The 22,648-nt window shown below is 49.0% G+C and overlaps 1 protein-coding gene across 3 annotated transcripts in view; it reads right to left on the bottom strand.

The window, feature by feature from the left end:
• Positions 1-22,648, bottom strand: part of FANCA (FA complementation group A) — a 157,119-nt gene that overhangs the window by 48,746 nt on the left and 85,725 nt on the right. For 2 of the 3 annotated variants that reach the window (XM_088449419.1, XM_088449421.1), the window contains 13 exons: positions 20,154-20,258; positions 19,816-19,952; positions 19,647-19,717; positions 19,463-19,562; positions 19,182-19,351; positions 18,926-19,022; positions 17,374-17,556; positions 16,792-16,865; positions 16,589-16,720; positions 16,403-16,472; positions 16,007-16,167; positions 3,110-3,218; positions 2,934-2,993 (listed from right to left, as the gene is read on the bottom strand). In XM_088449419.1, coding sequence (XP_088305545.1) covers positions 2,934-2,993; positions 3,110-3,218; positions 16,007-16,167; positions 16,403-16,472; positions 16,589-16,720; positions 16,792-16,865; positions 17,374-17,556; positions 18,926-19,022; positions 19,182-19,351; positions 19,463-19,562; positions 19,647-19,717; positions 19,816-19,952; positions 20,154-20,258 — 1,469 coding nt within the window. The remainder of the gene's footprint in view (positions 1-2,933; positions 2,994-3,109; positions 3,219-16,006; positions 16,168-16,402; positions 16,473-16,588; positions 16,721-16,791; positions 16,866-17,373; positions 17,557-18,925; positions 19,023-19,181; positions 19,352-19,462; positions 19,563-19,646; positions 19,718-19,815; positions 19,953-20,153; positions 20,259-22,648) is intronic. The other variant, XM_088449420.1, reaches the window with a different exon arrangement.

The following is a 22,648-nucleotide window of genomic DNA, read 5'->3' as shown; positions in this document are numbered from 1 at the left end:
AGAACCATTGGGTTTCTGCACCAGAAACAGAGACGAATAATACCCCGTCCCTCGTTGTGAATGAGGAACGGGAACAATGACCCCTGCTTTCAGCAAGGACTCTATAGCCTCCTGAACCTGTAACGCCTTGGTCTTGTCCTGAGAAGGACTTGTGCAGAAAAACTGGTGGGGTGGTCTGTGCCGAAAAGACAGGGCGTACCCCTGGGAGACCACTTCTCGAACCCAGGCATCCGTGGTGGTATTGTGCCAGCACTGGGCAAATAGAAGAAGTCGGCCTCCCACTCTGAGGTCCCCCAGAGGGAGGCCCGTCCCATCAGGCCGCAGGTTTATCTTCCTGCTTGGAAGAAGGGCGCCGAGCACTCCAGGCTTGCTTCTTGGGTTTAGAGGCCGTCTTACTCGCAGACTGTCTCGGGAAGGACTGACCTTTCGCCTTACCCTGAACCCGAAAGGAACGAAAAGCCGAACTCCGAACCTTAGCAGGCAGTGCCGCCGAAGGGAGGAAGGCCGACTTGGATTTAGCCAGGGTGTCCACTATTTTGTCCAAGTCCGGACCAAATAGTAATTCCCCATTGAAAGGTAAGGCCTCCAGACCTTTCTTTGAATCAGAGTCCGCTCTCCAGGACCGCAACCATAAGGATCGGCGGGCAGACACCGCTGCAGCCGATACCCTCGAGGTCAGCAGACTAGCATCTAAAGAAGCTTCTCCAATGTAAGAAGCAGCGTCCCTCATTTGTCCCAACAACGCCCGCTGGACATCCGGAGCGTCGTCCGGGAAGGTATCTTCCAATGCATTGGCCCACCCCTCAATGGCCTTGGCCACCCAGGAGATGGCCATGGACGGTCGGGCCACCGCCCCGGAGAGGGAGTAAACAGACTTTAAGCAAGTCTCAACTTTCCTGTCCGTGGGATCCTTCAGCGAGGATATCTCCGACAGGGGAAACACCGCAGAAGCCACCTTAGTTTTTTTGAAACTAGGAAACTTCGACTTAGGAACCGGTGCCTCATCCTCTATAAGAAGAATAGCTCGCACCGCCCTAACTAGTGCTCGCACATTAATGGACGACTTGGTATCCATTTCCTGGACCGAGGCGTCCGAGTCAGTGTCATCAGGGACCTCCCCATCATCTGAGGAACCCTCTGAGTCCGATACCTGAGCAGCCCGTGCCATGAGTGAGCGTTTTGAAACCCTAGAAGGCATGTCAGTCTGCAACATTGACTGAAAAACCGAGGAAGCGGCCGCCAAATTTTGTACTGAGTTGGAGAGCACATCCACCCAGGGTGGAGGAGTCACCATAGGGGCCTGAAAAGGTACCACAGGCTGCTGCGGCACAGGGGAAGCCTGTATATACATAGGCAACCCCGCATAGGGACCCACCGACTGAGACCCAGGAGGACTCCGCAATAACTGCGGGACACCCGGGGAATGGGGGATGGTCGGCTGGGGCAACGACCTAGTAGGGAGAGCAGTCGGGACCGACAGACGGTCCGCAATAGACACCAGCACTTGAGAAAACATCGCCCACGGTGGTTCCTGCGCCAGAGAAGGTCTGGATGGGCCAGGAGCCACCTGGCATCGACTACACAGGCCATCCTGTGACAAATCCTCCCTATCTACTCCTGCAGAACAGCGTCCGCAGGAGGCCAACACCGGAGCCACTGAGCGCTCAACCTCCTTGTCTGACATGACAGAATATATTATATATCTGGCACCAGGGTAGAAGTAAAACGCACTCACCAGTGTGCTGAACAACAGCCCACAATATGGCACTGAGTAGCACACAACTGTATGTGACGGACCTCACAAATACGTGATCTATATAAGTGAGGTCAGTAGAAACGCCCCTCCCCCACACACCTGTAGGGCTTGTAGGAGAAGTAAAGGGATAGGTATAAGCTGACAGTAAGCGGAAAATAAGCACAGACAGGCAGCACTAGCAAAAGTCACATACCATGCAGGAAGATATACTCACTGCACCTTTCCACTACAATCAACCTGCCCAGATTCAGTGTCTGGGAGGGCTATAGTGCTGTGTACGCTGTCCTTAATCAGGGGAGAGGTACACAGGGGGACCGGTCCGCGTGCTCCCTGAGATCTGCGCTGCCACTGTGAGAAAATGGCCGCTGGAGACCTCAGAGGAGGAGTGGCCGAGTAGATGCAGCTCAGCGACGCCAGACTCCGTGCTGAAAGGCGCGCTGAGCTGAGGGGAGGAGCCGCTGACAGGGAAGGCTTCCTCCCCTGGCTAGCATATTAACCCCAGGGCTTGCCGGCATCCCGCTTGCCATATATCCCTGGTGGTCTAGTGGTCCCACGGGTTATACCTCCTCAGAGGGGGAGCCCGCCGCCACCGCTAGCGGCCCCCGGTCTGTCCCCTAGGACCGGGGGCAAAGGACTGCATCTGCAGGCAAAACCCGCGAGCCGCCGCTAATCGGCGACTCGCGGCTTACCTTGTCCCCGTCGACTCCGGCAGCAGTCCAGGGAGGGACCCAGAGTCCGGCTAGTACGGACTCTGGCCTCCCGCCGCGATCCCCAGTGCAGTACTGGCGTCGCGGCGCCAGCGGGGAAGGAGAGCGGCAGCGTGGGCGTCTGCATAGACAGCCCGTCGCTGCCACACTAGAGCCTCTGTTTTTAAAAAAAAAAATCTAACAGGCTCTTTTTTTTTTTTTAAATAGAAAGCTTTTGGGGGCTGCTCCTGCAGCCCCCCTGCGCAGGTGACCCGACTCCGGCCGGGCACCAACTCAAACTGAGGTGCTGTGGCCGGGGGCGGGGTATAGAGGAGGACGGACCCAAGTGCATCCTGGGAGCAGCTAAAGCTTTAACTGCGTGGTGCCCATGGATCCAGATCCAGCTATACCCCAAGGTCAACCCTGTGGACCCCCTATGGACCCTGAAGTAGAAATGCCCGTGATAATGTGGCTCTAGCGGACTGCCTTACCCGGAAAAAGTGAGTGGTGATGTCATACGGAAGAGCATATCCCCTGTGGCCGATGTTTTTCTGCAATATAAAAAGGAGAGGTGCGTACTACAGCCCAGAGATAATTCATTTATGTGACCTCCTCCAAATCAGAATATACTAACTGCCTTCTACACACTAGAACCTTCATTCCTCACCAATGCATTGTTGACAAATTTGAAGAAATCCTCGCAGCTCAGAGTAGTGTCGCCTCCTACATCGGAGCATCTGCTGACCAGCAATGTGGAAGGGAGTCCAAGAAGAATCCTATACAAAGTCACGAGCAGGTTAAGTAGAAATGAAGTACAAACTCAAACTAACCAGATAGCGCTTTGGCACGTCAGCTCCACTGTGATTAAACCAGGGCATTTATTAATCACTGAGGAGACACAATTAAAATGATAAAAACATACAGACACCATACAGATAGCTTATCACCTGAAACCAATAGCTGCAAACCAACATCGGCTTACAGCGCTTACCTTGAGAAAGCCCAGAAAGGTGATGTGCTATGTATTAGGTTTTTATTGTTCCTCATCTCTTAAACCATATAAACAGAATGAAAACACAACGGAGAATGCACTTGAGATCAGCTTTATAACATACTAGCTGGAGTACCCGGCGTTGCCCGGGATTTTAAGAATGTTTGTTTACACATCATCCTCCAACCAACCTCTCCTTAGGCAGGCCTCACGAAAAGTGTGACAAACTCCTAAGGTCTTCGAAGGAAGTAGGACCTGTAACGGTGTAAAGCAAACTTCGGAGATAGAAGCATTCAAAATTTGTCGGATGTACAGTGTAAACACGGCCAAGAGCTTCTGTTGCTCTGATACCAGGATGACCATCTACAGCGACTCCCTGTTTTCTGCGCATAAAAACTTTTCGAGAAGCATTCCATATGTAATATTTTGGCAGCTCACAGTACAGCAGGGTCTTTATCATATTGTCACAGTTGGAAGAAAGAGGTCAATGTTGTTGCGTAATTTGGTATAGTCAGAGAGCTGAGAATGCTGGCAAAGCCTGCTAAAGCTCTCTTCGATAATAAACATTAAGAACATGACAAACATGACCAAACAAAACGCTCGCTCCAAGGCCCTAGCCTTATGCTGCGAGGCCCGACAATGAGCGTACAGCAAAAACAGGATTTTGGTACTTACCGATAAATCCCTTTCTCCGATTCCACAGGGGACACTGGAGTTCAAGACAATGGGGTATAGACGGTGGTAGAGTAGAGCCTGGCACCTTAAATAATTTAGAAGTGTGACTGGCTCCTCCCCCTCTATGCCCCATCAGCCCCAGTTTAAGAACTGAGCCCGAGAAGAGACGGAGGACAACAGGAAAACGAGGAGAAGGAGAAGACCACAGAACAAGACCGACTGAAGGAGAACAGAGGAAACCACTGCAGGGAATCATGCAGTCACACAACCATAGAAGGAACGAAACAACTGGCAGGTATGCAGCGCTGGGCGGGCGTCCAGTGTCCCCTGTGGAATCGGAGAAAGGGATTTATCGGTAAGTACCAAAATCCTGTTTTCTCCTTCATCCACTAGGGGACACTGGAGTTTAAGACAGTGGGGACGTCCCAAAGCCAACCTCCTGGGTGGGAAGCGCGGAGAACATGCCAACCCTTTGGCCAACCGAACAGGGACCGCCAAGAACCAGAGGTTCAACGGAAAGGCAAGAGCTGAGGATCAAGTGTCGTGAGCCAGGAGACAATCAGAACTCCCTGCGGAACAGACACAGAAATACCACAACTTACAGCGTAAATAGAATGGAATAAGCGGCTGGCGAGAAAACACCCTCAGGTGAGAAGCATCATAACGCTGTAAGCTCAGCTGAAAACAGACCAAGCCGGACTGTTGGGAGCAGAGAACTCCAACCCGAATCCATATGAGAAGGGCAGTAACCCGAGAACAAAACTCGAGAAAACCGTACCAGATTCGGAAACAGAAAGCTGCAACAGTCGCAGATAGCAGAATACCAGCACTGTTGGACATAGTCATAAAGATACAAGTATAACGATACCAATCTACAGAAACAGAGCTGATCCTGTCCACAGACTCCTAACAGAGTATGCAGAGAGGTAAAAGTCAAGGCCGAACAGTCACCATCAACCATTCTGGAAGTCCAACTACTACAAAGTTGTAAACCAGCGGAAGGGAGAGACCATAGAAGTCTCCAACGAGTGGAGATCACACTGGGAATGAGGCCGAGGCAGCTTCGAGAGGATTGAGATTACAATACCTGTCAGAGGGTCAGACAGCAGAACAACCCATTCTGAAAACAGAGTAGAAAACAGCGACTGAACACCTGCAGTCGAAAAGCAAATCACAGCCACAAACTCCAAAACAACAAACAACTTCCAACATGATGGAAGTGCGTAGTCAGTACCAACCGCTGGCCTGAACATAGGGTGAACAACCAGGATACCCTAGTAGTTATAGAGCACGGATGCAACAGCCACGCAGGAAGCTACCAATATAGGGAAGCATTCCATACCACAAGGCTAGAGCACTAGGACAACCCTGAAGGTACCAGTCAGGTACCCGTCAATGTGATGAAAACATCCACAGAGACTGAACAGGAAATCCACCAGGCCCCCTGCGTAGGACATATTGACTGTCACACTTTAATGTAAAGATGTGCACTAGACCCTCAAAGCGCTTCAGTCCATAATCCCAACCGATCTAGTAGAAGAGTGTCACTAATCTCAATGTTGAAACTATGCATCAGGGAAGCTCTAAAGTGTAGAGCCAACTGATTAAAAGAGCAGATGGCTGCTAGGACCGCAGCTAGGGTGCATAAGGGAGAAAGCGGCTATGCAATGACAGGTTGAGCATTAGTGGGGTAAGCCCGCTTACCTGTGAGCGGCCAAAAGCCCTCTGGACGCTATGTAGAATGTCACTGACCTTTTTCATCTCACAGCAACCTGCCCCGTCAGGTATAGGGAATAGCTTCAGTGGGCTAAGACCCAATGCTCTACAGCACGGACTTCAGTCTGGAGATGTTGCAGTAGAAAACACTGTATAAACTAGCAAAATGTTAGTGGAGGCAGGAAGGTCGTTCAACAGGACTCTATACCTGAGCTTGTTATATTAGGGATGTGTATCCATATAGACATTATACCTATACCACAAAATGGTCTACTAGTTTAAGTATCAGTACATTAACACTTATAATGGAGAAGTGTGTATTACGCCCATCAATCTAATAAAATCCAGGCCTGACCCTGCCTATATCGGCGGGGGCCCTAGGCCTTCATGTAATTTAACAAATGAATCCCTGATTACAGAACAGAACCTGGATTCTCTATGTACAGATAGAATGTACCTAGGGGCCCTTTAGAGACTCATGTTATTGAGATATGTGACAAGACAATAATATGGAGTACCGGAATCTATACTGAGAAGGGTACCTGTACATAGACAGAGTGCATTAGTTATCCCGAGAAAGGAAGGGACATATCTGTAGTGATAACCAATAGGGTTAAAAACCAGGTTTTGCCAATTATTAGAAAAACAAGAGATATGGTAAGAACTTACCTTTGTTATCTCTGTTTCTACGAAGTCCATAGGGTCCACAGGGTTGACCTTGGGGTATAGGTTGGGAACCAAATCCGGGCACCACGCAGTTAAAGCTTTTAGCTCCCAGGATGCACTGGGTCCACTCTCCCTATAACCCCACCCCCAAGCCAGAGGCACCTCAGTTTGTAAGTAGCCAAAGGCCGGAGGAGGAGAGAAAAAGAGAGAGAAAACTGGAACACTCAATAACCATACTCACCGAAATGGGAGACGGAAAACCGGTGACCAGCCACACAGCCCATATGAAGCCAGGTGCGTCAGGGCGGGCGCCCTGTGGACCCTATGGACTTCGTAGAAACAGAGATAACAAAGGTAAGTTCTTACCATATCTCTTGTTTTCTACTTCAGGGTCCATAGGGGGTCCACAGGGTTGACCTTGGGGATGTCCCAAAGCAGTTCAACCAAGGGTGGGGACGCTCCTGTGCTGAGAGGAGAATCCGTCGCCAAAAAGGAAGCATCCTGAGAGGCAAAGGAAACCAATGCCTAGAACCTTAAAAAGGTGTGGACAGAAGACCACGTGGCCACCTAGTAAGGCAAAACAGCCGAGGCGCCACAGCGAGCCGCACACGAGGGTCACATGGCCCGAGAAAAAACAAGCATCAACAACAGGAAGGCCTACCCATGGGTAGGCCCCTGAGGAAGACCTACGAGGCCATCCAAGCCAACATTTGGTTATAGGCCGGCCATCCTTTCCTGTGAAAACCAGAAATCTCAGACCACCAATAAGGAGTCCGATTTCCGTAAGGAACCTGAACGGATCACATAAATCCAAAGAGGCCAGACCACAGTCAATGAGGCCACACCAGCCGAGAGGACTGGGGACAGAATGGCCGTACCATAAGTTCCAGAATAATATGGAACCTGAAAACCACTAAGAAGAAACACAGGGCGAGAGCAACTCCCACCCTGACATGATGCCCTCCAGAAGAGGGAGCCACATGAGAACGCTCCCAATTCAGACACTCTCCTGGTTGATATAAACACCCTGAGAGAAAGAGAGAGCCTAAGCAATAGACCATGTAATGGCTATCACAACCAGCGGTTCCATTGACTGTCCCCGGAGGTAACGAAGAACCACTACTTACTCCCAAGGAGTCCCTAGGGAGGACAAATGGAGGCATAATCAAGAAAACACTCCAAAGGATGAACTGGATACCAGAGTGAAGCCATTCCATATCTTAACCATACTGACAGTGTAGAGATCCGCACTGTCAGGAAGACCAGGCCAAGTGTGAAACCCAAGCCAGCCGGAAGGAATGCCAGAATATCTGGAAATCCTGGACACCGGAGGATTGTATCGACAGGTACAATACCATAAGATTTATGGCTGCCACAGTTTGTGGTAGGTCCCAGCAAAAGCTGATCCATGTGCTCTAATCATTCCAACGATGACAAAGCCAGGGAAGCCGTAAGACCACTGTAAGGACACAATCAAAGACAAACGACCCAGGTCCAAGGCAAAACCAAGGACCCTGAGACAACAGGTCCGGGCAGTGAAGCATCAGGGATGGAGTATCGATGTAGAGACTCCGAAGATCCAAGTACCCCTGACATCTGGGGCAATCAGGAGCCACCAGCAGGAAAGCATCTCCGTCTCGATTGAAAACACTTCCAAAGGCCTCGAGGAAGAAGGGAGACCGGAGAACACAGGTACACAAAGTGGAAGGACCACTTCACCGACAAAGAGTCGCTGAAGTTTGCTTCAGAATCCCCAGAGCTGAACTGTAACACCATAGTGTGATAAAGTCAGAAGGCCATGAGGGTCACCTCAGGGGGGCCCCCCCTGCTCACCAGGAGATGAAACCTCTCTTGGGGAAGAGACTAGTCCCCGGGATGCACGTCGTGACGGCTGAGGACTCCCGCTTCCCAATGGAGAGCTCCTGAAATGAACGCTGCCGAGATGGTCGGGAGGAGACCCTCGGACTATGTCCGAATATGTGACATACCTGTCATTGCCACCCAACGAACAGTGTTGCTAAAAAGGAAGCCACTGTCCTGACCCTGTCGGACTGAACCTTTTCAGGTTCACCGGGAAACAAGAGTTATGCCAGAGTAAGTTAATTGACAGGGTGGAATCGACAGACGTCCAACTGCACTGAAAAGGATTCGATCCAGACACTGTCCCTAGCAAAGAAAACCCTGGACGAGATGGCCATAGCCACCCGGACAGGGACCGACTTGCCTCCGGAGAGAGCATCATCGTTTGAACAGTTATCCGACATAAAAAACTCATTCCATCTGGAGATGAGCCAATTATGGAAAGGCCTGGAATGGAACTGAGCCCATTCCACCATGCATCCCAGAGTGTAAAGACATCTGTCGACTGCGCAGACAACCATGTACTCCTAATGGAAGAGAGGAGATTCCGTCTTACGCCAGAAGAATTCTCAGATTCTGAGAATCCAGCAGGGATCCTAGATGAAGAATACCCAGAGAGGGATGCAGGGAGGACTTTTTCCCCGTTGATTAAACGTCTGCACCCTGAAGAAGCCACAGTCATCCTGACCTGGCCGTAAAGTACCCCGGTGATCCCGCTAAGAGCAGGAGGCCGTCCAGGTACAGGAGCATTGGGATATACTGAACAGAAGAACTGTCAGAAAATCCAAAACGCTGGTAAACCCCTGTGGGGACAGTCCCAACAGGCAGAGCCCGAAAAATTGTAAGTGTTGCTGTGATACAGCAAACCTCAGCCCATGCTGAGGAAAGGTCTCTGTAAGTACCCGTAGGCACGCGTCCTGTATATCCAGTGATACCCTAAAGTCCCCAGGTTCCAAACATCGTATGATGGAGCATAGGGATTTCCTCCTGAGCCCAGGTAGCTTTAGGAACTGGTTCAGGGAATTGAGACAGAGAATAGGCCAAAGAGGACCATTCAGCCACCGCACCAGAAAGAAAACAGAACAATCAGTCCCTCACTGCGATAGTAGGGATGGCCTAATTAGCTCCGCTTACCGCAACAACTGCATAGCTTTCTGGATCTGTAAGGCCCTTGTAAAGAGGGCGTACCCTCCTACCCACGTAGCCGCGGCAACTTGACACTAATACCGGGCGAACTGAGAAAATCGGTATCTCCCAGTTGTAGGCCTGTCCCGTCAGACTGAAGAGATATCCGTAGGTTCAGAAGCAGGATCGGCTGGCAGTCCAGGCCTGCTCGGTACTGGATATGTCGGCCCTTGTAGATGCCGACAGTCTACGAAGAAACAGACCTTTAGGCTGACCCAGAGGACAAAAAAGACTTAACAGACTTAGTCTGAGGCCTTGTAGTGGGCATAGCTGAAAGCGGTAAACTTGTCGTTAGTAATACTGCCAATGTTACTATAATCTTGTCAAGGTCAGGACCAAACAATATCAACCCTAAAGATGGTATCTGCACCTCTGCATTCCCAGAGCGCAGCCATAGGGTATTACGGAGGATACAGTCGCAGCCGGAACTCTGAAAGTTAGGAGACTGGTATCCAATATAGGCATTTCCACCTATGACAACAGCATATATTACGTGAGCGACCAAATACATTTGAACCCCCGACGTGTTGGAGGGGAAAAAACGTTACAAATGCATCAACCCAATATGCAATAGTATTAACCAACCATGCTATAGCCATGGTAGGATGGGTAACAACTCCTGAAAGCAAGTATACTGATTTCAGGCAGAGTTACCACCTACGGATCCGAAGAATCCGACCACGCAGGAATGGGAGGCGTAGTAACGTCTGTAATCAGACGAGTAACACGCCCATCCCCCCCAGGAGGGGCTCGTGATGACCCTCAGGGAATTTGGGACAGGAGGCCAAACACTGTTGTAACACCTCCTATCTGGCAACAGCCAGAGTCCCGCTATGCGATCCACCCGCTAGTCAGCAACAGGTAACCCGAAGGCACGCAATACTGAGGGTGTATGATACAGGTGCAGGTCAACATTCACTCTAACCAGAATGGACCTGCTACCAGCCCTAAAGCAGGGATAATAATACCTGAAATAGGCTTCCCCCCGTGTAAGAGGGAAAGAGCCCCGAACAGTACCCAGTTCACGGCAGAGCCAACTGGGAAGTAACCACAGGGCGTCAACCACGCCAATTAGCTTTTCGTAGAAAACGACATCCACCCAGGGTGGCTGTTGTGGTAATCCCTGCAAGGGGAATGACAGACTATTGTGGCACCAGGGGGAATTCATATACTGCGAAAAACCCCTGCAGGGAGCGGTAGTCTGTGTCACAGGGGAAGAGTGCAAGAAGCTGCGAGATACCCTGACATGAAAAGGGCAGTATGGTGAAGTAACCCCAAGTGAGGTACAACAATGGGGCCCGCCCGGCGATCCGCAATTGAGAGGATCCCGAGAAAACAAACCGCCCAAGGGGGTCGTGAAAGAGGCCGGCACCAGATGACGCCACATACAGAACCCTTTATGAGTCAAATCCTCCGCACTAACACCTGCAGCACATGACTTGCAGGATAGTAAAAATGGGTGCAGTATAACGCTCTATCTCCTGGTCAGACATATCTGACCAATCTTGGCGGAAATATTAAGCAGCACTATACTGGTCCTGACTGATGCCAAAAATTAGCTGCAGGGACCCATTTTCAGCGTATGCAACACACAGTTCCATCTAAAATATGGCAACGTGCAGCACGCAACAGTATGTGACAAACCACACAAATATTAACAAGTATATAATTGTGAGGTCTCAGAACCACCCCAAGTACAGCTGTATTAGGGCAGATAAAGAAAAGGGATAGATATACACTGACAGGTGAGAGAATAAAGTACAGTCAGCACTAGCATAAGTCACATACAATGCAGATATATACATATATACATAAACATGTCATATAATATACTGCACTATTACACTGCATTCAACTGCCCAGATTCAGTGTCTGGGAAGGCTACAGCGCTGTGTACACTGACCTGATGGTGAGGTACGCAGGGGGACTGGACTCACTGCCATCCTGAGAGATTTCTGCTGCACCACAGAGATAAAATGGCTGCTGGAGACCTCAGAGGAAGCGTGGCCCGCGGAGGAAGCAGCTCAGCGACGCCAGACTATGGATACTGAAAGGCGCGCTGAGCTGAGGGGAGGAGCCGCTGTAACAGGGAAGGCTGCCTCCCCTGGCCGGCTATTAACCCCCGGGACGCCGGCTCCCTGCACCGATCGTTAAGTCCCTGGTGGTCTAGTGGACACACGGGGTATGGGGGGCCCGCCGCCACTGCCGGCGCCTCCGGTCTGTCCCCTGAGACCGGAGGCACAGGACTGCATTTGAAATGCGCGGATCACCGCAAGCGGTGATCCGCGACCTTACCTGCTCCCCGTGGATCCGGCAGCAGTCCTGGGCGCCCGCAGAGTCCGGCTAGTACCGGCAGCTTAGACGTCCTATGGACAGTCCGACGCTGCCGCTCTGAAGAGTCCAAAGTCCATGAAAAAACTTTGTCCCTAAAAAAATAAAATAAGCTTAGGGGCTGCTAATCAGCTCCCCCTGCGCTAACGGTGACCCGACTCCGGCCGGGCACCAACTTAAACTGAGGTGCCTCTGGCTTGGGGGTGGGGTTATAGGGAGAGTGGACCCAGTGCATCCTGGGAGCTAAAAGCTTTAACTGCGTGGTGCCCGGATTTGGTTCCCAACCTATACCCCAAGGTCAACCCTGTGGACCCCCTATGGACCCTGAAGTAGAAATATGCATACAAGTAATGGGAATATATCAGTATATATACACCCGTACATACAGATAAACATAGTTGCATAAGAAGGCCATCTCTTTGAAAGGAAGAGTAGTGCCAACATAGCAAGTTAACTTGTCAGACTCCGGCATCGGGAGATCAGCATGCTATATTTATATATGTCCTGCTATATCCTGCATTCTCAGTGTCTTATAAGTTTGCTACCAAGTGCAAAGTTAAAATAATCATAGATCACCCTAAAGGGGGGCGCCATAGATAGGGACTAACAAGAAGGAACTATAACCCCAGGAGGATGTAAGTACATATCTTTATATACAAGAAGGCCCCAGTCATGTATAGGGTTCATAATAGAAGCAATGTCTATCACTATGTAAGCTGCAGAACATGACTCTAGTCTACAGAACCACCATTTAATATATATATATACACACATATATATGGATAAGCTGACAGCTTTGGTAATCGCAGGCGGCTTCCCATCCGTGGAAATATAGGTACGTACACACACACACATACAAATCCTTAGGGAGAGATGGTGTAAAGCGGAGTTATTGTACCAACTACTGGATGAGGAGAGTCCAGACTTCAATTGCAGAATCCTTCTTTTAAATAAGCTAGGTACCAGACATAAAACTGATAACAGATCCTACCTCTGCCTTATAAGGATAAGAAGCGATATATATATCTCCACATATGCATACCTACATACAAGATTAGTAGGTGACGATAATATTTAAAATTAGAACATGAGCAATACACGTATATGTTCTATAGCAGGGCTTAGTATAATTACATGTGGCTTACCTCAACGCAGGGAGACTGCTCAAGTGTTGCGTGTAGCCATCAGCCTGCTACGGTGTAATGGGCAGGATATTTTATCAGCGTGCTGTCCCAGACTGGTATCGAACCTGGGACCCTTCTGTTACTGGAGTGCTCGCCTTAATCAGTTGAGCTATATATGTGTGCAGAAGAGTAACAATCCACAAATTTAAGGGATTACTGTCCCCAAAAAGTGAGCTGTATTCTAACAGAGCCTTCCCAACATATTAAAAGGGAGACCTGTCCCTTGGGAAAAACCACAGCGCAATCCCCCCATCTAAACAGGGGATAAAGGCCTGCTGTTGTTATTAACACAGCTAAAGAAGTGGCCGTCCCGGCCTCTAATGCTGGGCCACAGGGATGGTAAGCCCAATATGGGATTCTCGCTCCTGAGAATGGATGGTTCGGGAGGACCTGACCCAAGGCCTGCCCCCTCAGCCAACGCTGGGTTGAGATCCAACCCAATGGAGAGTTCTCCTCACCCACAGATATCGTTTCAATATTTTTGTATATGTGCTGCCAAAGCGTGCACTGGAACGCTTGTCACCCTTGCGCAGTGTGCTAATTAACCTCTCTGGAATAAGGCTTGTCCATAGACCACCTGATTAGCAGAGTAGAAAAAAGGTATACACATACATACACTATTATATATACACACATATATATATATATATATATATATACATACACACACACCCTATATGGGATTACATATACATCTACATACACACACACAACACGTACATTATAGGCGCCGGGACACGGGGAGCGATCTGCAGAAGTGACAGAGATGACTCTTACACTGCGCTAGGGTAAAGTTATACCGCGCTGTGTGCGCAAAATGTCCACGCTAGCCTGGAAGAGTCCCGGCTAACATAAGCTGTCCCCTCAACAGAACCGCATAAAGCGGAGTCATAGTGCACCTGCTAAGCGCAAGGTTGAGGGAGGGGCAGCAAAAGGCTAGACATATCCATCAGAGCAGCAGGTGTTAGGGCAATGAGCTATACTGCTGTGGAGGGCGCCGAAGCGGCTTATACACAAGTGCCCCGAAGTAGCTAGCGCCGGAGCTTATACATTAAAGCACCGCCTCAGCAGGCTAACAGCTACGCTGTTATAAAACACACACAAGCACAGGGAGAATATACAAACTCCACACAGGGCCATAGTGGGAAACAAACCCATGACCTCAGTGCTGTGAGGCAGCAATGCTAACCATTACACAGTCTGTGCTGCCCTGTTAAATATATACAGGCTGCCTCAGTGCGACTGGCGCTGTACCTACAGTGAGAGCTCCAGCGCTTTTTGTAAGTGATAGCGCAGTCAGCCGTCTGTCACTTACCTGACCTACAGTTAACGGAGCTTCAATACACATCTCCCCCTTGTGGGGGGAGGGGCAGGAGACCCGGACTCAGCCGGCTACACCTAGCGGCGGGACCCTTTTCTTCCCCGAGCAGGAGTGAGTCAGCGCTGTGCTACACAACGGACCACTCTTAATAAAAGAGGGAGTTGTTTATATTGTAAGCTGTCCCCTCTCCTTAAGAGGGAAGCGCGCTCCCTTGCAGGCGCTGGTCCGCGCTGCATACTCTTAAAAGGACACCTCTCCTGCTAAGCAGGAGAGGAGAGTGTCAGCTGATGTCCACTGCTCCAGTGAAATGACTCAGCGCTGTGCTTGCCGGCTATTGCTGCTGCGGAGCAATAAGGGGGAGAACCATTACAAATGGCGCCGCTGTTGCAGGACGCGCCATAAGTGTTTGTTTAGGGCGGGTCTCGACGCCGGGTCCGTGCGCTGATTAAGACAGCGGGACTTATTAGCCACAGCAGCCCGCCTTGTGTGAGGAGGGCAAGCGCGATCGGCGCTGCTAACGAGCTCTCCTATGCAGCAGCGCCGACAGCCACGCGGTGCACACAGCGCGGCAGTGAGGAGGGAGCCCGACTATAATAGGCGCCGCTAGATTGCATGACGCGCCTCCAGCAGCCCCAGCGACGACCGGGGCTGTAATTTGCGCCCTCGTGACTACAGCACCTGGTGACCCCCTTGACCTGAAGATCCGAAGTCGGGGAGAGGGTGGTGCGGGGGGAGGGGAAAGTCGGGCCCTCCTAACAGTGACAGTGTCACTGAGCCCAGCTATACTTCCACTGCTCCTGCTAATCAGGAGCAGTGGTCATACTTACAGCTGCTGCGGCCGGGATGCTGGGCTGAGGGGGCGGAGAGGAACACATGCCGGTGTCAGCAGTGGCGGGTCTTCTCGGGGTCCGATGACTCCTTTGTGTGTGCCCCCTCCTCAGGGTCACCGGACACAGGCTGCAGTAGCCGTGTGGTGCCCTTCCCGGCGGCTCCCACGTAGCAGGCAGACTGCCACAGCAAGCAGCCTGCCTGTCCTCAGTGTTAAATAAAAATTAAAAAATATGAAAAAGGCTGGAGACAGCCTGATGTGCGACCGGCTCTCTCGGGCACATTCTAAAAACTGGGGCTGATGGGGCATAGAGGGGGAGGAGCCAATCACACTTCTAAATTATTTAAGGTGCCAGGCTCTACTCTACCACCGTCTATACCCCACTGTCTTGAACTCCAGTGTCCCCTAGTGGATGAAGGAGAAAATTGTGTTTTTAAATTAATTAAAAATGAACAGTAATTAATTTAAATTTCAAATTTTTTTAGTTGCCTTGGACGCGTTTTAAACGCTCGTATGTAAAATTTCACAATCTTGGATTGTAAACTGTGGATTTGTATAGAAAGACAGAAGGACACATTTTCGCTTTTATATAGTAGACTAATGTGAGGTTCCGTAATGTGTAGCATAGACCTCATTTCAGATTGATTATGTATACCAATAAGCTGCTGTCTTCTTCTAGTTCATAAATTACCCAACACAGAAAAGTAAATTGCAGGAGCGTGAATTTTCAGACCACCAAACAGAAGCAAAATGTGTCTTGCTATTTTCTGCAAATTGTAACCTTTCCATTAAAGGTAAAATCATACCTGTAACACGTTGCAAGGTCACCTTGCGTTCTAAGTCGGGCACTTGTGTCCATGATGTTAGACGAGGATTCTAACTTCCGATAAAACACTTTCAACAGGAAACTAAGGCAGCTGACCTTGCCCGAACGCGATGGACTCATCATCATGTCACAGACTAACTCCTAAGAATTGGAAAAGAAACATATGAGATTAGCAGGAGTATACAAACAGGAGAAATACAGGCAGAGGGGATGATATTTTTTGTTTAGGACACTTGGAAAATGAAGCCTTATCCACAATCTGTGTCTCCCTACTGAAGAAAAAGACAAGATCTCTGTACCAGACTCCTTTAGCAATTGGAAGTCATAAGCAGATTAAGTGCTAGAAACGTTTGTATTTGTCAGTTTAATGACTTACCTGTAATCGGCAAAGGATATCTGCAATGCCTGTGTGACTGCCAGGTGGATTGCCAAAGCTAAGCTCAGTTCTGAAAGAAGATATTACTGCATTACATTTGCACTTATATGTAAGATGCTAGTTACTAAATTGTGTCTGCTGTAGAAACTGATGGTTGATGATAGTGATACCAGGTGAAATTCTTACTTGCAGCAGAACTGTAGCACAGCATCAACGACCACGGAACAGGCCCTCTCCAAATCGCTGCCACATCCATCAGCAGCAGCAGAGAACTCTGGCAGAAAGCAGTAGTTGATAGCCCAGCGTTGGTATTCCTGTCTGCATAGTAAAACCACATTGTAAGAAAGGTTTACAACAATTGCTAAAGATTAAAACAGATATGGGCTCACCTCTCCGTGTCACTCAGAGGGTCTCTCTCAGGACTGAGAGCCATCTCCCACAGCAGCCAATCAGACAAGGAAAACTAAAACAGAACATTGGTATGAAAAGGTTTAGGTTCATAAAATCCTACTTAATACCGCAGTGTAATCTTTTACTGGTGTGTTACTGTGTTTTGTAATAATGACATGCTAACTATCTCTCTGTTTTCCCCTATCTACTTAGCTCGATCAATAACATCTTGGCACAACCACGTTAAAAAAGCTGCACTGCCATCTCGGTAACAGATTTTATGAAGGTGCCCACTTCTCCCACTAGTCGGAGCACCATGTTTTCCAAGGCTGTGCCAGATCAATAACATGTAAATCGGCAAATCTATTTTCTATGACACTTTTACAATGAGGGTTTGTGATTGGTACAAGCTACCGCCTGTTATCATCCAGGGCTGTAAAGGAGATTAGGAACCCCAGATAAATTAGCTGCACTGCGGAGCACACTGAGGATAAGGGCCCTTTAATAGTGCGGCTTTAATGACTCTCCAATAAAAGCCACTATATATTTGCTTTGTCATTACTACATACTTCAAGCCTAACCTGGAAGGGTTGCTGTCTCAGCAGTTGCTGCAAGCGACTCTGACGCCACAGGGTGATCGCTGCTTCTTTCCAGCCGGCCGAAGGAAGGTGCAATGAACGGAAAAGATGCGGAGTATCCATCTCCTCCTCTGTCATCACCTCTTCTCTGGTTTCCAGGATCAATCTGGGAGAAAGGTGCTGCAGCTGGGAGCCGGGAAGACAAACACTTCAGGACTCATGTATGCAAATGAGAGGGACCATGTGTTTAGCGCCATTCTAGCTGCATAACAAGCAGGCGGTCCCCATGGCTTTTGGTAAAATGATAGAAAATGTAATTGAACCACAAAGTCATCTAGATAACTCTTATCTGATATTATGAAGGTAACAGCACAGGTTTGTATGGAGAATCTCTTTAATCAAAAGTAAGGGAGGGTTTTACAAAGTACTAATTAATCTACACACCTGCAGTTCCAAACAACTTTAACTACTTGCCTAATGTGGTCGCATCACTTGCGACCACGCCAAGCTGTGCGCTGTATGTCAGTCAGAAACGCACACTGGGTGGATGCCGGAAGATAATCTTCCAGCAGTCGCCAGCGGCAGAGGGACCTCCTGGCCCCTCTGCATCCCTGTACCCTCCCTCATTATCTGCTATGCTGCCAATCACTGCGAATTGGGCAGCCCGGTAGGGGTGTGGATTAACAGATAGACAGTAAAAAGCCCTAAACTTCACCCTAACTCTAACCCTCCCCTTGATGCCTGACCCTAACCCTCCCTTCCTGGTGCCTAACCCTAACAGTCGGGGTAGGTGCCTGACCCTAACCATCCCTTCTAGTGCCTAACCCTCCAGTAAGTGCCTAACCCTAACCCTCCCTCCTGGTACCTAAACCCTAACCATTGGGGTAAGTGCCTAACACTAATCCTCCGGTAAGTGCCTAACTCTAACAAAATAAATAAATCATGTGTTGACCATTTTCATGTCAACCTTTTGTAATAGTCGACCAATTGACTGTCTAACATCTGGTGTCTATCTAGACACTGTCGACCTTTTTACTGTCTATCTATAGACCGGAACCCGCCCGGCAGTACAGTCCACCATGCGGGTACAGAGAGAAGCAACCGCCGGGGAAATGTAAAAGAACTAGCCCTCAGCTACTCCAGTGTATACACGTCAGCTGTATAGAGGAGAAATGTAAAGTCGCAATGGTCCGATGTTTGTTATTCCGATATATCGCCTGTCAATTTTTTTTTTTCTAAATCTATAAAAATAAAATTGTGTTGGATAAGTTTAAAATAGATGTTCTTGACCAAATTCAATCATAAAAAAAAAACAATTTCCAAAGCATTATTTGGAAAACATATTAGCCAGCTAAGTGGTTAAGGGCATCCCCAATACGTATGCCATCATTATAGAATTGAACCCAGTAACCAAGTTAAATAAAAGTAAAAATTCTTTAGCTCTATCTAATAGTTATTACAGAGCTACTGGTTTTAGAAATGTTCTATTTCGACAAAACTCTACCTAGACATCGAATTTATTTCTAGAGGATTTGTGTAAGGAAAAAAGAATTACCTTACGCAGGAAGAGCGGAGGAATGAAGTCAGAGGAGGCCCCTGGAGAAAGCAACATAAACCTGGCGCAGGCGTAGGAAATGGCCACTGTACAGAACCTGAAGAACAGAAGAATATGAAGAGGTAAAGCAGGGACTCGTGTGGTACGTACTCATCTGTATCTACCATTATATTCCGTAACAGCTATCAGGGAAAATTATGGAGCACATGTAACCTGCCAATCAATCTCAAAGCCCCAAGCAATTGTGAGATCTCACCTGAGAACTACACAGACGGAATCTAAGCACCGAGGGCTGAGTAATATTACCCAGAACTTCTCCAGAGACTGGACATTGGTGCTAAGAGACGCAAGTGATGTCCGACACTCGTGTAAATGTACGGCGAAAGCGGCAAGTCCAACCACGTGGGGGTCTTTCAGATGCGGAGCCTAAAAAAAACCCACCAGGATCATATGATGGGAAAGAAAATAGTCTTCTTCTTCTGAATACTAATAGGTCAAGTTGTCTTTTCCGAAATCTCTACGGCTAAGGAAACACACCTGGTGACGCAACAGCTGTAGGGTTCTGCTGAGCACTACAAAAAGGGTCCTGCGGTGCCCACACAGCATCTTCACATACAAGGTGGGCCAGGGTCCCTGCCTGTGGGAGAGAAACCAGCCACATGTATTACGCTAGCACACATACAGGCCACTACAGAACGGCAGCAAAGTGCGAGATGATTACCGGTCAGGCTGATTGGTACTGGAGGCCGCCATTATACACTGGCAAAAGGATGTGAGAAGCAAATCAGCAACCTGGATAAAAAAATAAAAAAAAAACTTCATTATAGGATGCAAAGTAAATGGCAGAATAATGAGGTGTTCTAAACCTGTATTGAAAAATTCAGAATCACCGTCAGTTCCTGTGGCTCCAGCTTTTCTGCAGTTTCAGAGAAGAGAGACTCTGACGTCACCGGAAACGCATCTCCATCGCTGCTCCCCATTACTGACGCCAGTCTGTCGGAGATCACAGCCACTTGAGAGGAGACCTCTGAGCGGAGAACAATTTATTACACATAGATGTAAACAAAGTTCTCACAAGACGGGAAGATAATGGTGTTTAGCCTGGTGTCATTCATCTGTTCGTTACGTGTTGTGCTATCAGAAGCCAGCCGATCACTGTCCTGTGTTTAGGAATGTGGTTCTGTTGATGGAAGACTCTGAATAGTGATATTTAGAAATTATTTCGTACCATCATATCCTTTTGCATCTGTGACGAAGGACCTCAGTTCCCACAGTGCGGATTGCAATCTCGCCATGGGTTCCTCATTCATAGACACATCCATCTTCTCATTTCCTAATGGATAGCATTCATGAGCATTAGGTGTCAAACCCAGTGAAACATTATATTTACATTGTGCATCTTTAGGTCACAGAGCCCATAGCGGCTAGGGAATAGGCATGAGAATTATGCCACATACTGTTCTATACCTCATTCCCCCGTCAGCTTTCTTATTACATCATATATTCTCACACATCGCGAGCACTCGCCAGGCCAGGACACGGAAACAAGGGCACGACTAAGAAGTCAGTATACAGCAATATCCAGGACAAGGCAACCTTATTCACTTTGACCTCTAACCTTCCAAAGGGCTGCACGTTACTGTTAATATCATTGGTTATTTACAGAAATACATTTGATCAATTAAAGAAACACCTATCTATAATAAGATGAGTTGGGTATGAAATGCTGACACCGGAAGCCCGACAGAGGAGAATATCGGTGGAGCATGTAAGTACCCTAACTCTACCCTTCTCCCCCCTTAACCCTCCCTTAGGGGTGCCTTACTCTAAAACTCCCGAATTGGTGGCTAACCCTAAATCCCCTAACCCTAACCCCGCACTCTAAACCTAACCCTCCCGGTGGCTGCCTAGCCCTAACATCCCCCCAGTGGCACCTAACTACCCCTTCCCCTAGCCTAACCCTAAGTCCCCCCCGGGAGTGACTAAACCTAAAGCCCCCCCCCCCGCAGCTGTGAGCTAAGGACGGCCGCACTTACCTCGATCGGTCTGGCATCGGGATTAAGATAGGCATCAGTATTTCGACACCGATCTTAAGTCCCTTGTCGGGCTTCTGCTGTTGGGATATAGACCGGTGGCCTTTAGTCCGTCGGCCTATAAACTACTTCCCAATAAGATAACAGCAGGACATTTAAATAAGCCTTACAAGCTATAACAAACAAATATGACAACAAGCAGAAAGGAGCTGGGGGACGCAGGTGAGGGCTTGGAGGGATGCCCATCACTGATCTAGGATGACTCTCATGCCGTTCCTTATATCTGCGCGCGAGGCATGCACTTATACTTAGCATTCCCTTCTCCAAGTGTCACGCTTGGCGCTGGGGGAGTGGAAACTATGGGTCCGGGTTGCGGGAGGAAACGAAGGCGAGGGGCCTGGATATATGTTCTCCTCATCCACAGCTCTCGAGTGTTGACGAGACCTGGGCAATGGTGCGGAGTCTAACCCACAGGATGGTGTTCGCCAGTGACCCCTCCAATCGGGATTTGGGCTTAGCTGCACCCTGTGAGCAGGTCGCGGTCCTTTGACCAGGTACCCGAGCTCAGTGGGAATTGGAGACACAAATAACCGTGGCCCTAATAAGAGATGCCTAAGGTTTAAGGCACTGTGGAGTGATCCACAAACAATGTAAAGAAGTCTGGCAATACTGTAGCACAAAGTTCACTAGTGACACGTTTAACACACAGGCAGATATGGTAATTCACTGTTGTATGAAGTTCACTAGAGGCTCGTTTAGCACACAGGCAGATGGTAATTTAACTGTTGCACCTGGTTCACTAGAGACTTGTTTAGCACACAGGCAGATGGTAATACACTATTGCATGAAGTTCACTAGAGACACGTTTAGCACACAGGCAGATGGTAATACACTGTTGCATGAAGTTCACTAGAGACACGTTTAGCACACAGGCAGATGGTAATTCACTGTTTCACAAGGTTCACTAGAGACACGTTTTAGCACACAGGCAGATGGTAATTCACTGTTGCACAAAGTTCACTAGAGACACGTTTAGCACACAGGCAGATGGTAATTCACTGTTGCACACGGTTCACTAGAGACACGTTTTAGCACACAGGCAGATGGTAATTCACTGTTGCACAAGGTTCACTAGAGACACGTTTAGCACACAGGCAGATGGTAATACACTTTTGCAAGAAGTTCACTAGAGACATGTTTAACACACAGGCAGATGGTAACTCACTGTTGCACAGGGATCACAGTAACGTCTTGGCACACAGGCAGAGATGGAACACACTGTAGAGGAAATAGAACGCCAGGAACCTGGACCGGAACTCAACTAGGGACTAGGAGACATCCGTTGTTCAGGCAGTTTGCAGAAAGGTGGAAGCAGGCTATATACCCCACAGAACCCTTTGATAGGTGCACAGCGATCAGCTGACGCTCACCTATCCCAGGCCAGAAGTACAGTCACATGGGCCGACTGACATGGCGGCGCCCATGCCGGGAACCCCGAGTCCAGACACCGGACCGCCCGCAGTCCCCTACGCACGGGGAGAATGCTCAGCGTCCTCTCAGCCGCCGCGCCAGCTGCCCGACCGCCCGGGAGATCAAAGGAAGCCGGCGAGGAGGTAAGGCCGCGCTGATCCCCGGCAGAGCACTGACACCAAGGCTGTAGAGACAGTCAAACAAACACTGCTTTATGTTT

The sequence above is a fragment of the Taudactylus pleione genome, unplaced genomic scaffold (assembly GCF_031769625.1).
Source record: "Taudactylus pleione unplaced genomic scaffold, aTauple2 ptg000484l, whole genome shotgun sequence".
Classification (NCBI taxonomy): domain Eukaryota; kingdom Metazoa; phylum Chordata; class Amphibia; order Anura; family Myobatrachidae; genus Taudactylus; species Taudactylus pleione.
This window is presented reverse-complemented; position numbering and strand designations above follow the sequence as displayed.